The sequence below is a fragment of the Primulina eburnea genome, chromosome 10 (genome assembly GCF_022965805.1).
Source record: "Primulina eburnea isolate SZY01 chromosome 10, ASM2296580v1, whole genome shotgun sequence".
Taxonomy (NCBI): domain Eukaryota; kingdom Viridiplantae; phylum Streptophyta; class Magnoliopsida; order Lamiales; family Gesneriaceae; genus Primulina; species Primulina eburnea.
The window spans coordinates 15,253,193-15,270,041 of NC_133110.1; the positions used below are offsets into that span (position 1 = coordinate 15,253,193).

At 35.2% G+C, this 16,849-nt stretch overlaps 1 protein-coding gene across 7 annotated transcripts; it reads right to left on the bottom strand.

Annotated features, from left to right (window-relative positions):
* Nucleotides 1–71: 71 nt before the first annotated feature.
* On the bottom strand, nt 72–14,963 carry LOC140803141 (uncharacterized). Of its 7 annotated transcripts, none has more exons than XM_073158839.1 (5): nt 12,764–12,861; nt 12,317–12,626; nt 6,765–6,859; nt 800–2,527; nt 72–716 (listed from the first exon to the last, which is right to left on the bottom strand). In XM_073158839.1, exons 4-5 carry the CDS (start codon nt 2,484–2,486, stop codon nt 424–426), a joined length of 1,980 nt encoding a protein of 659 aa, XP_073014940.1. In that variant the 5' UTR covers nt 2,487–2,527; nt 6,765–6,859; nt 12,317–12,626; nt 12,764–12,861; the 3' UTR covers nt 72–423. The 7 variants fall into 7 exon arrangements, with proteins under 7 accessions (XP_073014940.1, XP_073014936.1, XP_073014937.1 ...); XM_073158841.1 differs by lacking the exons at nt 6,765–6,859; nt 12,317–12,626; nt 12,764–12,861 and adding exons at nt 13,821–13,937; nt 14,284–14,645; nt 14,830–14,963 and having other exon boundaries at nt 561–716; nt 814–2,527; XM_073158835.1 differs by lacking the exons at nt 6,765–6,859; nt 12,317–12,626; nt 12,764–12,861 and adding exons at nt 13,821–13,937; nt 14,830–14,939.
* Between the last annotated feature and the right edge of the window lie 1,886 nt (nt 14,964–16,849).

Below are 16,849 nucleotides of genomic sequence, written 5' to 3' on the forward strand. Positions count from 1 at the left end.
ACCATTTTACCAACAAAACACGATAGATCCCAACCAAAGACAATAATTATAGATAAATTGAGTTTTGGAAGAATAACACAGAGTGAATTTTATTGCAAAAATCTTGAATGTTTTCCGATTGCATTAAGAAGTTATAAAATACAAATATGAAATAATAACCATCTCTTAAAACTAAGGCACCAAAATTTAACAACAACTAAGCTGGTACAAATTATCCAAATAAGTAAATAACTTCTTGAACTATTCATGAGCAAGTCTGTAAGACTAAGTCTGCACGAGTTCACTTAAAATATCATAGATTCTTCTTTGGCATTCTGGTGGACCTTCTTGGCTCATCAAAACACGGACATGTTTACGTTAAAATATCATAAATTGAAAGGTAGGATAATATAAGATTCAATTTTCACAGTCCAAGTTCATTAATTACTTGTGACCCTCCAAATCATATTTCCAGCCACTCTGTGGATCCATCTCATCAATTATAATCCCCTTCTCTTTACTGTCGTCAAAATTTTGCAGCAGCATGTTGTAATGGACATACGTCAAATCTGTCAACGCTTTTATCTCTATCTGCTCCTCTCCATTCGTCAGCATTAGCTCCGCAAAGCTCCTCGTGAGGTTGAACTTCGAGGCACCGTCACAAGTCTGGCTAAGAATGTGAATGGCACGTCTGTGCAATTCAGGATATTCTGCGCCATTAAATGACCACCAAATTTCTGGAGAGAAAAGTTGAAAGATTAGGCAAATTGAAGTTACATGGAAAGATGAGTATCGTGGCACATAATGTTGTCACAAAGACCTGGAGAAAAATACACTGGGGGGTAGCTGGTACTTTCACCAGAAGTCTGTTGTCTTTTCCGGTGCTTTTCAATGTGGAGCGTCTGTGCTGCTTGGTATTTTTCAAATTGGAGCTTTATCAAATCTTGAAAGCAGGGATCTCCGCCCATATGGGCCATGCAAAGTTTCATATCCTCCATGATGTTTGGATCAGAACTACTTGATTCCAAGTATTTCGGATTCAAAATACAACCAGCGGAATGAAGGGAAATGTGCAGGTGGTTTTTCCAGATGTCGTCTATTTCTCTCCAAAATGGCATATAATGAGACTCCTTGTCATTAAACCCCACTTTGATTTTGGCCTTGGCCTGGGAAATTATTTTGGACACAAAACCAGTTTGCGGTTTATTGTTCTTATACAGAAAGTCTAATGCAGAAACTAGAGGCATAGATGCCTTTAGAGCCATTGTCGCCTCTTTCCAGAAGAGAGAGTTTTTTACTAAGCCAGCAACTTGTTTACCTTCGGTTAAACGAGATATTTCAGAGGCTTTCCAGGCATTAGAAGCAAAGAATGTTTTTAAGATTTCCTTCTTTGAAAGGATACCGTCAAGTGTTAAATATGGCACAATTGACCTGATTTTGGATGGCCGGACGAGACTCAGAATGCAAACAGACTCTTCCAAATGTTTTAAAGCATTGGCATGATTCCGGACGAATTCTATGATGATTCTAGCCTTCCCCAATGCATTCTCCACACAACTAATTGTTCTGAATTTCTCTAGCATCAGTTCAATGCAAGTGGATGCACTTACAGTCCAAAACACATGCTTGTATTTCTCCATTAGTCGTTCTCCAACTAATTTCATAGAAGAAGAGGTTGAATATGTGACAATTTGAACAACATCCTCAACTCCAACATCCTGAAGAACTTCCTCAAGGAACAGTAGCATGGCATCAACATTGCCCATAAAAAAAGATATATCAGATGATTTTAGATAAATCACCCCTCGTGGACAATAGACTAAAACGTTGACAAGATTCCGACCACTTGAATCAATCCAACCATCCAACAAGATACTGCAACCAGTACTTTCCCATGTTTTTTTCATTTCCTGGGCGTACAGTTGCATATTTGACACTGAATCCTCCAAGATCCAGCCTTTCAACTCTTGAAGACTGGGAATATTATTCATAATTGGCCCATGCCCAAAAAAGCAACTGACCATCTCCAGGAAGAAAATCTCTTCAACATCTTTAAATTGATGGCCTGATCCATAAAAGTATCTACCTACACTTTTTTTCACCTCTCTCGCAGATGAATCTTCAGTGCTATCGCTGCCAACTTCAGAAAACGTTCTTTTCTTAGAGAAAGAAGCTGTTTTAACCCCTGAATTTTCTAATAGGCAATCCTCTTCAGATACATCAACTTGAATATTTGCTTTATTGGTGTTGGCATTACCCTTACGAGGGTTTAAACTTCTCTTCAAATTATTCATTTTCTTTTCGAGCAGGACTGCCTCAAAAACTTCTTTCACATCAGTTGGAACCTTCAAGCAAGGCTTTACATCTTTTCCTACTCCTCCTAGATGGCATTTGAGGCGATGGAAACCACTAACTACTTTGTCACAATAGTTGCATTTGACATTCTTCTTTTGTGGATCAATCTGAATGCCATGGTCATGAACATTTATTATCTCATTAGCTTTCATCTTTGAAGATATTCACTGATGTATGCAGCTGCAATATCCGCCTATGTGCCACCAAACAAAATAACATCAATAAAATTTTATCTCAAAAGGGAAAAAAAACTAGCATGCATTCTAGCTCAAGCAAATCAAAGAATGATTATTATCGCAGTAATAAGCTAGCGGTAGATATTTTATCAATGGTCTCATCCAGCTTTTTTAGTAATAAAAGGAAATGAAAAAGCAGAGAACATAGTCAATGAGAGTGAAGCATGGAAGTTCTGAGATATGCTAATTAAGAACTCAAAAATTCCATCGGTCAATTTAGGATTTTGCCTAGAATATTACTTTTGTCAGATAATGCATCATATGCATTCGAGACTACAAAAAAAAATAAAGAATATTCCAAATGGGAATCTTAAACATCCAATGCATTGCAGATTCTCTAGAAGGAACTAGGTATGCAAAGAATCTCAAGACATATTTTCACTAACATCATGTTCTCCCCTGCTCTTGGCTTAATATCTGCTTATAACCACATGCTGACCAATTGAATGCTAGTCAAGCAGAGGACACGAAGGAAGTGATCTTTCACATATACAGTTACCATGGACCCCTATAAAGCCTTCTTAGGCACTGTGAAGAATGTACTGCTAATTGAAACAAAGAAGCCTAAACTAGTTGGTGCACTATCAAATACAGATCGCAGTGTCGCCATTGAGTAAAACAATTAAGAACTATGCAGAAATGAAGTATTTTGCAAATAATGTCTTTCATGGAAATATTTCTTAAGGATGTGGTCTAACTATTGAAGATACTAAACCTTCTCTAGAACTATAGTAAACGAAGATAAATTCTGGCAAGTGAATGTCTTCTCCATCAATTCTCAACCTAAGTTTGGCCTCGTTTATTTTTGCCTAATCGTATCTGAAATGACAAGCAAGAAAATAAAATTACTACAAATTTTAATACCAAAAAACTAAACAAACATGAATATTTAAATCCCATCAAAGTAACAGATTCTAATTAGTGGCATTCAGATTCCCAAAATTTAGTATCCTAATAACCATTCAAAACTAGTAATCAATAGGATTTTTGCTCCCACAGTCATGTTCCCCATTCAATGGCAACACAAATAAAAGCAGAAAATGTCACCATTAAATTGGTGGTGAGGATTCATGATTTCAATCAGATATAAATGGCAACCTATATCTCTAACACACGCTTCAAATCACAAAATTTTATAAAAATCTTTCTATATAGACTTTCAAATTTTGGTCAGATCCATAAGCTTTCTTTAAGATCTATAATCCTTGTTACCTCTAAAAAATCCTCACAGATAACCCTTGATCTTTTCAAGAGAAAAAAAGGATTAAAGAAAAACGTCCAATCAAGCTCTAAGTAATTTGATTCCCACAAAAACAGTTCAGAAACAAACAAAACAATGCGGGGAAAGCAAGCAAGATAAAAATGCAATCAAATTCAGTAAAGTGAATACCAAAAATAAGAAATGGAGAATTCAATGCACCAAGTTCAACACCAAGTTTAATTTTAGATTGCTGAATATGGATCAAAATCTTGAGATTTAATAATTTTTGTTTTCCGTGTCTGCCCTAGATTGAGAAGGGGGAATGAAAGCAACGAGATAAGATTTCGATGTGAAAGTAATATGGTAGTAACACATTACGAATGGTGAACTGGCACCAGAGAAAAGTCATTAATAATGTAAATCTGTACATTTATGACTTATATATATCATATATGTGTATCGAAACGTTGGACAGAATTGTTACCTTTTATTGCCACTTCAACATTATTTTACAGGCAAGATTAGAATTTGGCTTTTTGCATCTCAAAAAAAGAAATGGGCTAACAAATGAATAGCGAAACAAACTAAAGGCGTTTAGTCCATTTCCCCCACTGCTACCAAACAATCATTAAAAAATATTTTTTTACTACGTGCACTGAAAGTAAAAAAATACGTCGACATAAACGTCAAGAATCAATAAGCAGTCTTTTTCGCTTATATTCATCAACTAAAAAAATGCCATTTATAGTTTCCAATTTGTTTTAGCATACCATTAGGTCATATCTTTATAATAGAAAAATGACTTGCATCGAGTCAGAGTAATGAAATAAAAATATGCATAACCCAACATTTCCCGCCAAGAACTTCCCAAGAAGTCACTCATCCCAGAACTACTCTCACTCATGTACGCTTAACCCAACATTTCCCGCCAAGAAACATAAGTATAAAAATATGCTTCTTGGGAGACTTGAACCCATGACCTCTCTCTAATACCAATTTTTACGATCAAGCGCTTACCACTAGGCAAAAAGCTATAATTGTTAGCCAGGGCACAACTTTATTTCCTTAAACTTGTGGCATCAAATAGTGTATCTACTTGGATGCTAATGAGTAGGGTTGTCAGACCCATCAGTCTGGGGAGGTGCATGTCTATCTGCTGGTATTGTCTCATATCCTTTAGAGATCAGTCTTACTCTTTCTCAACCGTCGACCATGTCCCCAGCGGAGATAGTATGACTTGTTAAGAGAGTCACTCTTTTATGGTCCACCTAGCCAATCAGATCAAGCAAGGCAACGTCAGCAGCTTAACGCACGAAAACTTCTCTGGAGGTCACTATCCCAGAACTACTCTCACTCATGCACCTTTGACCCAACAGAACCTATACGATAGAGCAATTAAACCATATGCCCAATCATTTAGATGCAAGTTATTTTACTAAGGTTGTCCAATACTAGTTCTCAAGATACAAAAGTAAAATAACATCATGTGAAAATAGGGAGCATTGTCAGCTAAGTATCATTCACGTGAATACTTAGCGTTAGCTGATTAGAAGGCCGATCTCCCCCAAAACAAAGGGCACACAACATAAATTTTTTAAAATCTGGTCACCAAGCAGATCTTTTTGGAAAATAATAAAGTTTCAAAGTAAACAAAACGTGTGTTTTCGCTTCATCTTACTTTCTCAACAAATAAACCAGTACCAACATGCTCTCTTGAAATTTTTTACATGCATGGGAACCTCTATTGTGTCTATAGTTGGATTTGTTACAAATCTAAAGTAAAAATGATTAAAAATAAGATGAAATTTTGAGTGAATAGAAAATATGGTTTCAAGAAGTTTCTAAAGCTGACCACATCTAACTTATGTTGACAACATCGGTAATAATATGATGATAATTGATAAGAGTAAAACAACGACAATAAAAATGCTATCAACATTTAAACTAGTAAGTGGACTTCAATGATGGTAAATTTTGGTTTCAACTATTAAGAATGACAGTATGTTATGGACATAAGTTTCGTAGCAAAATATTTTGAGATTCCACAATTCAAAATGCTAACATTTCCAAAACAATATATATAATGATATAATCCTTCGTGAATAATTCATTCATACGAATATTATCTTTCCAAGAACTGTTATCAACTGTTTTGCATTTAAAAATAGATTACTGAAAACGAAATATAGATTATTTTTTCTAGAGGTATAACTTACACTAGGATTTAGATATGACATTAATTACAAAAATCAAAGGCTATAACTAAATATTAATCTGAAAGCAAAATAGAAATTGTTAGAAGATTGTGTCTTTATTTTAAAATTAAAATTCAACGGAATGGCATACTTTGGATAGTAGTCCCTACGTATGATTTTACAATGCCATGTGATTTTTTACAATTTAAGTAATTTCTCAAGGTCAAAAGGTGATATTTATTAAAAAAAAAATAGGAATTGGTTTGGAGGCCAGTACTCCTGGTATAGAAAGCTAGCAATATTTTAAAATATATTTTCATGAGGTATTTCAAAGGGAAAGTGAGAGAAACACGAAGGAAAATTCAAGGAGGATGCTTTTGAGGAGGTAAGGGGTTTTGTGGAGACAGTGCTTTCAGCAGGTTCCCTACATACTAACAATATTTCTCAGTTATTTAGAGGAAGTTAATGATAATGTCGAAGTATGTAAGCTTTAAATGAGGAGAGGATGTTACTCAAAGGTACTTTCTACAAGGAAGTAATATAATTTGTATTACCTCGTCAGAAAACGCTAAACTAAATGAAGACACGAACGAAAATTCAAGGAGAATGCTTTTGAGGAGGCACGGGATTTGAGGGGACAGCGTTTTTGGCAGGTTCCCTCCCTACATACTAACAATATTTCTCAGTTATTTAGAGGAAGTTAATGATAATGTTGAAGTATCTAAGAAGCTTTAAATGGGGAGAGGGTGTTACTCAAAGGTACTTTGTACAAGGAAGTAATAGAAGTAGTTGTATCACCTCGTCAGAGAACTCTATATTAAATGAAGACTTAGCGGATAGACGGGTTTGGCTGCTAGAGAATTTAGCTCCTTCGTTGCAAACATTTATTTCACCTAAATCAAGAATTATTCCACTCATAAATTCTTTCTTTTCATGTGGAAAACAATAATATCTCATTAGATACAAGAATTTCATTGGATTTCATTACTAAAAAATTAAATACTAACAATGAATTTGTTCACACTATATTTTAATACTAACAAGGTTCAATAATGTCTTCTTAAAAGGTCCAAAAAAATTATTAATAAATCCCAAAGTAATTTACAGAAGCCGAGTATAGCAATACGAAGAATAATTTGGGAGATCAAATGGAAAAAATGCAACTAGTGCATTATTCATTACCAAATAAATTATTTCAGTGGGAAAGAGAAAACCGCCATTAAAAAAGGAGTTGTACCTAGAAAATGGGTAGTTCTTGTACAGTAAAGCCCATCATCGATGATCTCTAGTTATTTTTGCTATTTTTTAAAGTTTAAAAAGATATTTGCATAAAACAAGTAAAGAACCCGAAATCTTATGGTCCTTAGTTTTTGCAATTGGTTCTATCACATATAAGGAAAGTCAAAAAATATAAGAAGCAAGTCATGCACATAATACACATCTCACATGATAAGAATCTGACCAAGCGTGGCGTGCTAATGATTGGAAGGATATTCAAGGAAATATTGAATGGACTCATGAGCAATCGAGAAGAGCTTGCAAGCAAGGTTCCACCCTCGAAGGAGTCGTGATGCATGGGAGTGACCTTGGAGGCCACATGAATGTTACTAAGTGTGGAGCAATGTGGATGGACTAGGGCTATGAAGCGCCGCAGCGCGGAGTGCCAAGAGCCTAGGCGCTAGATTGCCATAGCACTAAGGAAGAAGCGCTATGGATGGCAATGGTTCGGGACCTAACTTGGATCCACCTATTTGGGGCGAGTTTGGGTAAGCTAAGTGGGTAAAGGGCAGGTAACAGGTATTGATTTCTCTATCCGAACAGGTTTGGTCAAGGGGTAATGGGTTTTAAAGGAATTTGCTCGTTTAGCAAATATATTAAGCTATATAGTTTGACAATAATATAAAATATGGATAAAGAAACTATATGAAAATATATTAAGCTACATCGTTTAAAATTTTTTACATAACTACTTCGCTTGTTTGTAGGTAATCAATCAAGTATCAGCAATTTACCAACTTCTCCTACTATGTCTTATTAGAAAGAAGAATTTTATGAAGTACGCTTGATGAGACGAGTTCTTGGAATCGTAATTTGATTGTTGGGTTTTGTTAAGTTTTTAAAAAAAAGTTAATAATACTATGATGAATATAATTATCTGACAGGTCTGAAAGATTTCACGGGTCAAACTAGCTAACCTCTAGTATGGGTCAGGGTGGGATGGTGGGTCGAGAGCTTCATAGTAATTCTTTAAAGCTTCCACATAATTTCCTTCAGATTGAGCTGATATCCGTTACGGTGACATTCAATTAAAAGAATCTTTGTTCCAGAACCATACGTGATATTTTCATCTCATACGCCTCCTCCCTTAATGTGCATAAGGAGAAAGAATAATACATTATGAAAATGTTCTCATTATGAATTGAGCAGGGCTAGTGTTTTTACAAAAATTTCTTGCCAACCTTCAAGAGATCTTTTCTTAACATTAAGCTTGTTGGGCATAGATATAAATGAAACTCCAACAATTTCTTTTTATTCAACGCCTCCTAATTTCTGAAATGAATCACTTCAACAGCCTTCGACGGTTATATGGGTATCCAAATTACGAACATGATGGATATTTGTTGTCCCAACCATTTTTTCAGTCCCGAGCCCGATAAGATGAGAGTTGGGCCAAAATGGGCAGGGCTAGTCTCAAGAGAGGTATCAGGTTTTACCAAAACCCAACCCATTGTTATCCCTATGCACGTCTGCACTATTGCCTCATGATTTTAAGAACTAACTAATAACGTATCACAAGATCAAAGGCTTAACTGGGTGAGCGTTTAGAACATACAAGCGAACTGAGATATCAAACTTTCTCTTATAACATTGAAACATCAATTCACTATAAAATTTTGAGAGAACTAAGTTTTCACCAGGTTTGGACTGAATAAAGTACCACAGTTAATTTTGAGAGAACTAAGTTTTCACCAGGTTTGGACTGAATAAAGTACCACAGTTATGGGACCAGATATATTCTTGTTTGTGTACACAAGTTTTGGTTTTACTCAAACAACTAAATTTCGTAGTGAGAAAATTATCCTCCAATTTGTACATATTTATCATTATCCATTGATTTGGGTTCTTCTAAAAGATATCGATACTTATTTTGATGAAGTTTAGATAATTAGTATCAGTAGTTGCTTTTGAAGCATTAACTTAAATAATTCTACAACGTGCAACCAAAACATTTCGGGAATAATAATTCAATACAAGTTATAAAACTTATTACCGTATTTGGTCTAGTATTGTTAGATTACATTTATCCATTTAACTATTAAAGTAATACCACCAAGTACAAGAGATATGGCAGGAAGTATATTAGTTACAACACAATATGATTTTTCATTAGACATATTATCAATATAAGGAATAACTTTCTTGATCAATAACAACAATAGACCAATTATTATAAATAAAGGAAATCCATAACATTACTTGTATCATAAATTTTCACGTTGTCATTCATAGTTAACATTCTGAAAGCGTTGTTCAACAAAATGATAAATATGTAAGAAAAAAAGAGAGAAATTATTAAAAAGTTGATCAACATTGTTCTTAGACCAGATCTAATCACGCAACTTGATTAGATTTTATTAAAAAATATGGTTTTAACATGAATAAATAGTGAAATTCTATTTTACAACCGAGCCTTGTTATGTAGATTTCTTAGCTTTGTGGGATAATTATTTAATACATCAAACTTTTCTTCTCTAATATCCAACGACCTTTTCCAGGCTAAGTACATAATTTTGAAAAAATACTGTTCACAGATCGTTTACAGGGGCAAAATAGTTGATAATCAATCTAAAGTTTCATTATCAGTACTTAATTTTCTTTTGGAAAAAATTTAATATCATATATCGCTTTTGGGACTTCCGAAGTACGCGTGAGGTAATTTAATCACATATTTATATTTTATGCACACTAAGATACTTATATAAAATGTGGATCACAACGTTACTCCCTATCTATTACATCTTTATTTCAGTATTTGTTGAAGTGACAATATTTGTGGTTCTCGTGAAAGGCCAATGTTAGCACTTCAGCAAGACCTTTAAAACTGGTGTACTAAAAAACACGAAAAAACATGGATTAAGCACGATGCTTAGAGGAAATGTTTTCAGTCAGGCAAAAATGTGGAAAAGAAGTCAACCTAAGCGCGATTAATGGTGAGTTATTTTAAAAAAATAAGTTGACTTTAAATTTTTAAGAATTTTTATTAATTTTTTATAAAAGTTAACTTTTAAATTTTAAATATTAAATGGTTTATAATATAAATTATTTAAACAAAAAAACCCTAAAAGCTCCTAAACATTCTTTAATGATTAATCTTGATGATTTACATTTATTCTTAAATTTTGTATACTTATGTATTGTTTAATCTATTGATCGACTTGATATATTTTAAGTTATAGTAAAAACTAAAAAGTTTTTTATACTTACTCTCGTACTAAACATGCTTAAGCTAGTAAAGATTGAAGTTTGACCTTAACACTTAATCACGCTTCGCGCCTTTTAAAACCCTGTTTAAAATTGCTCAAAATTCCAAATGTGAATTAAAATAAATTTGAGGTTTTTATGTTTTTTGGAGCAAAAGGTATCTCCATTTTTGTGCACCCATATAGTTAGGAATGATCTCAAGCAATTATTGCGCATCAGCGGATTGTCTATCCTAACCTACAAGCTTGCAGGCAATAATGTTAATGGTAAGTCAGCTAAATGCGTAACTAAAAATGGCAAGGTTCAAGGCTAGAGATTTGATATCATTGGAAACATTTTTCAAATAATTAACTCGTCAAGCCCTTGATAAACCATCATCGGTATTAGATCAAAAACCACATAAAGTTTCTACTAGCTCATTTTGCATTAGAGTTTATCACACCAAACTTTCAAATAACAAGGGCTTGGTTCCACGAGGCTTTTTCAGCATTATTGAAATTGTAATTTACATCTTTATGGACGTTCAGCTTCATCTGATAAATTAACATGTGCTTCCACTCTCCTAGAAAAGAGCGTTAGTTATCCTTCATCATGGACATCCCAAAATTAGTGGATTGTGTACTTCTTTAACCCTGTGAATTTACCACCAAGCAGTTCGGCTCAAGGTTCAGAGAGGCTCAACAATCACATGACACGAGCTACGGGGGAGCTATCCAATGAAACATGTGCCTTAGCTATGAAGCCCCTGCTTTTGTGTTTAAGACTCATGGCGGCTTCTATGTGCGCTTTGAATGTAGGGATAGGCGGACCGTAAATAAAAGATAAAATGCAAGACAATTGTGTTTAATCTACAGTCATAAACTCGTGATTAATTGTTTTATAGTCATTCAATAGGTTGTAAAGTACGTTATCTGATGAAAATCTCTTCTAATACATAGATTCAGCACATTATATCTCTGGGTGCTATATCTCGATAAAGTGTATGCCTCACATTACACCTCTCGCCTAGGTTCTACAATGCCTATGCATATTAGTTTGCTTTTGGGATTTCTAATAACCGTGACATAATAGCATTCTACCAGACCTCATGAAGTGCATTCCATCGAGGTAGAAGTACCAACAAATTGCATGCAGTCTACCGCTGAAACAGTCTTCAGATTTGCAAGAATGAAGACAGATGGTTATCGCTATATGAAATTCCGATACTATCAAGTTTTTGAGATTGAATGAAGAAAATGGATGCTCCAATACCATGCTTTACCTAGACATTGAAGACTTATTTCACACAATATTCCCCCTTTTATAGCTTTTAGACGCAAATATAAACTGATTTGTAGATGCCTTCAACGTGCATATTTAAATGCTAGTCAAACATAAAAAAATTAAGCACAACCAGACTGTCTTCTTCCCTTGCAACCAAAATAAAAATATTTAAAAAAAAAAAAGCAAGCTTATCACCACCAGTTTGCAGCTAGTATCCTGCTAAATCCAAGACAACATTTTATCCATGGTAAACAAATTGTGTTAATCTTCTCCATAATCTTTTTCTATACGTGTTTTAAAGATTTAATGCAATCTAATCTTTTACGAATTTAGAAGTGCCAGATATACTTTCCGCCATTTAGAGCTAAAATTAGCCTAAAAAATGCATTCTCCATCAGATGTTGATGCAATCATACGAATTGATTTTAGTTTATTCCACATGGCTTGACAAACGATCATCAACAAAAACCATAAAACGCGCAGTCAACTTCCTCCTCATTTTCAATTGCTCATGCCTCATAAGAAAAAAACCAATGAAAACTAATTTTGGGCACGTAACTGACATATACTGATTATTAAACAATTAAATAGAAGCGAAAACCTACCTCTTCAAAATCATGACAAGCATCGACTTCCCAGACAGACTCTTTACGATTTTCTGCAAGTAGGGCAAACGAACCCGGGCAAGGGGCAAGCCTCTTCAATAAAAGTTTTGAAATTTTATATGTAATTTTCTAAAAAAATTAATCCGATCTTTAAACTTCCATCTCCCAAGCACACCCTTCACTAAATCCTGATCCGCCCGAAGGGCAGACGTTTGAAAATCAGCCATAGACGAATCTATAGAGAGAACTAGATTAGAGCGGGGCGAACCATTTGCTTCTTCTGAGACCATTCGCAGCAAAGCCCAGAAACCTGAACAACAAATCAACTACATAAAATTCAATATCAAATCCAATTGATTCATTCTCATCTCAGTTTTTAGGCAATAAATTGTCCAAGGGTGGTGAAAGAACGCGAAAAAATAATCTAGAGGTCGTCGGAGCAATTACCCTCTAAGAACAGATAGGGCCACTCCGATCCTCTTGCAGTGCTGTGTGTCAACGTGTCAATTTTTCCCCTGTTTTGTTTTCCAATTTATTTTTCCCTTCGTTTTTCTCTTTTCCCCCCCTCCATTCTGCTATATTCGTTTTTGCCCCTCCCCACACATCCATGTAAGTTTAGTTTATTAAATTTTGTAACATTTAATAATTTAGAGATTGGAGATTCCGGTTAACGTATTGTAGGAATTGTAGTTTAGATATGTTTTTATTGATGGGCAAAAACTTGTGTGAGACGGTCTCACGGGTCGTACTTGTGAGACGGATCTTTTATTTGGGTCACCCATGAAAAAGTATTACTTTTTATGCTAAGAGTATTACTTTTTATTGTGAATATGGGTAGGGTTGACCCGTCTCACAGATTATGATCCGTGAGACGGTCTCACATGAGACTTACTCTTATTGATGACTGGCTTAGGCTTTCAAATGGGTATTTAATAATTCGGGATATTTGGGAAATAAATTCTTGCCATGATATTTAGGCAGAAAATCGTAAAGAGTCTGCCTGGGATAATCGATGCTTGCCATGATTTTGAATAGAAGTTTTCGCTTCTATTTAATTGTCTAACAATCAGTTATGTCAATTACATGCCCAAAATTAGTTTTCATTGTTTTTATTTGTTTTTATGAGCAATTGAAAATGAAGATGAGGTTGACTGCGCGTGTTATGGTTTTTGTTGATGATCGTTTGTCAAGCCGTGTGGAATAAACTAAAATCAATTTGTGTGATAGCATCAACATCTGATTGGGAATGTATTTTTTAGGCTAATTTTACTATAAATGGCGGAAAGTATATCTGATATTTCTAAATTCGTAAAATATTAGATTGCATTAAATATTTAAAACACGTATAGAAAAAGATTATATTGAAGATTAACACAATTTGTTTAACATGGATAAAATGTTGTCTTGGATTTAGCAGGATACTAGCTGCAAATTGGTGGTAATAATGTTGTAAATAAGGGAAATGGACATGAAAAATGTTTTATAGCATCTTAAAAAATCATACCTTCAATAATATGCAGTGAATCTTCGGCGGAAACCTTGAAAGGACATTCTCCAATCATTGCCCTTTGGTAAATTTGAAAAAGACCGTCGAAGGACCCACATATCTTTTTCTTGCATTCTACAGTTAAAACAAATTATATTAATCATATCTTGAGATGCTTTTAGGGCTCAAGTCAAAATTCGTCTACGTAGGGAAAAAAACCATAGAGGCCGTGCAATAAAAATTTTGAGGGGAAATGCCAAATTTCATGCCAATATGTTATATGACACATCCTTTATACATTAATTGATAGTTATCAATTTTCAAGCAGATTAATTCAATGAGGCCATAATAGAATTCTACGGTAAAGGACATTCATGACCTATGAGATTTAAAAAAAGAAAGCAGAACAAGAGAATTTCGATCAACACACCTAGTTCATACATTTTATTAGAACAACATATTATAAATTAGAAAAAAAAACATGATAGTCCAAGGAAAAAGGTCTTGCCATCACATATATGACGGAATGTCAAAGCATCAACTGCCGCGGTGTCCTCTGAAACACTCATGCCACCAACAAGAATATCTATCATTGTAGGAAAAATGAAAATCCACTTGGGGAAGAATAAAGTCATTTTGAATAAGAACCGATAATTGAGCATGCGAGATTAATTTCAGAAGCAATTGCTCAATATTTTATGGAAAATAAAGTTAAAATACACAGTTCTTCTAGTTGATGACATTCTTGAGAAGCCGATAGGAAACTGCTCCTTTAAACACATAAAGCATATTGCTTGTTTGCAACTGAGGTTGATGAGGAAGTTTTGGAAGCAACGAAAAAACCTAACCAAATCAAGTATGAGCAAGAAAATTTTAGTATTGGATTACAAAAATACAAGTGAATAAAGAAATAGACTGCTGCTAGGTGACATTAAATTGTTATGGAAGCAAATGACAATAATATTGGCAACCAATGCAAAGATGATGTGGCATTGAATATATAATTGTGGCTTGAAGAAATTTGTACCTGAGGAATAATTTCTCAGTCAGATACATAATCTGATATTGCTCTTATGTTGCACAAAGCAGCTTCTGTTTGACGCCAATAAAAGTTCTCACCGTCCCCTTGGCTACTAAGAGCATCTCCAATGGATGCTTTATCTTTGCTTTTTTACTTTATTTTGGCATTGATAACAACTCCAATGCAGAGTGTTGAGGATCGAAGTTGAGTTTAGAGGAGAGGGTGAATAAACTCTACTGGTTTTTCTTTCTTTGATGAGGTACTAAAATCATGTTAGAGATAGTAGTTTATCTTGTTGCGTATACCTTCACCTAGATTACAATAATAGGTGCAGAATCAATCTGATGAAGTAAGTGAAAGACAATAATAACAGTAGGCAGTAGTTGTTTATGGAAGTTCGAAAATGAAATCTTCTACGTCTCCCCTTCTCCTGTTTCCAGAAGGTATAACTCAAATACTTTGGATATTACAGTACAACTCTTGTACACACCCACTTTAGAAGGACTTACACCTTTGCCTACTGAAACTCTTAGTTACTCAACTCAAAACGAACGTGATACAAAAAGTTCTAAAAAGACTCTTTTCATATTACAAGCTCTTACTGATAAAGTATAAGTGTTGTAAAAGATTGTGAAAAGTGTAAGAATCAGTTGCACAAGATGATCTTCAAAAGATCAGATATTTTCTATGAAACGTGTGCTACTTTTCTTTGTGTTGAACTCAAAGTTATCAAGGAATTTCGAGGTTGTCTCGTTGAGTGAAATAGCGTTGATCCTTGAAAAGATATTACGCGTGTGTTGGTCTGTAAGGGTTTGTTCCATGTTGATAAGTGCAATTTTTGCGCTTAAATTACATTAGAATCCATTATGAATTATGCGTGTTTCGAACAGTATTATGCGTTTTTTGGTTTGTTTTTGCTGTCATTTCAGGAATGAAGGAAACAGAGGGCACGAAGCCAAGTAACCAAGAAAACAAGGGTCATTGCCATTACCTTGGACAGCAGCTACCGCGCGACCGCGCGACATCTCGCGCTGCCGCGCACGCACATCACGCAAGGCGTCTACCCGAGGGTCCCGCGCGCCCGCGCCAATTCTCGCGCACCCGCGCGCCCAAGTGCCATGTTGAAGACCCGAGACCAACGCGCGATAGCGCCAAGTCTCGCGCTGCCGCGCGCAGCGAGACGAGCTGGAACCCGAGACAAGCGCGCGCCCGCGCCACTTCTTGCGCTGCCGCGCGCACACATGCATGGCAAGAAGAGCAGGAGCTTGCGGGCCCAGCGCCACTTGTTGCGCCACCGCGCGCGCTGCGATCCAGAAAACTATAAAGTGCGCGATCTAGGTCAGAATTAAAAAAAAAAAGCCGCCGTGGAGAGCCGTCATTGGAGAAAGACACGCGAACCAGAGCACATACACGGAATAGAGATTCAGAGTGCGAAGAATCATCGCAAATACGAAGAACGACGGATCTGGGGACAGAGACGACACTTCGATTTGTTATCTTTTCCTTTGTTTCTTTATTTTATTGCGTAAACATGTCTAGAATCATAAACATGTCTTGTTTTCTCTTGGATTTCGTGATGAACTAAATTCTCATTCTGGAGAATGATGTAACTCTGTTGAAACGATGATTTGACACCGTTATTATTGATTGAATTCTGTTTTCGTTTAATTGTGTTCTCTGCGTTTACTGCACTGCAATTTACTGGCCATAAATTGTTTGTTGTTTGATTAATCTTATAACTCGAGAGAGGGACTAGGATTATAGATCATTAGAGACACATCGTTGAATGTTTATAGCGTTCGGAAGGCGTATAACTTTAGCGAGGCTTAGTAAGAACATTGTATGCGCTTATCTATGAACCGTAGATTCTAATTAGGAATAATTGAATCAAAGTTGATAGATATACTTTATTCGTCACTTGGGAAAGGGGGAATAAAACAATCTAAGTGTTCTTGGCCATTAATCGATTGGAATTCAGGAATATAAATTAAACTGTGAATAATTATCGTGGAACTTTGTGAAATCA

Coding starts and splice junctions, on each gene's coding strand:
- LOC140803141 (XM_073158835.1), bottom strand. CDS start 2,486: ATGAAAGCTAATGAGATAATAAATGTTCATGACCATGGCATTCAGATT. Junction 717..799: donor CCCAGTGTATTTTTCTCCAG/GTCTTTGTGACA, acceptor TTTTCTCTCCAG/AAATTTGGTGGTCATTTAAT.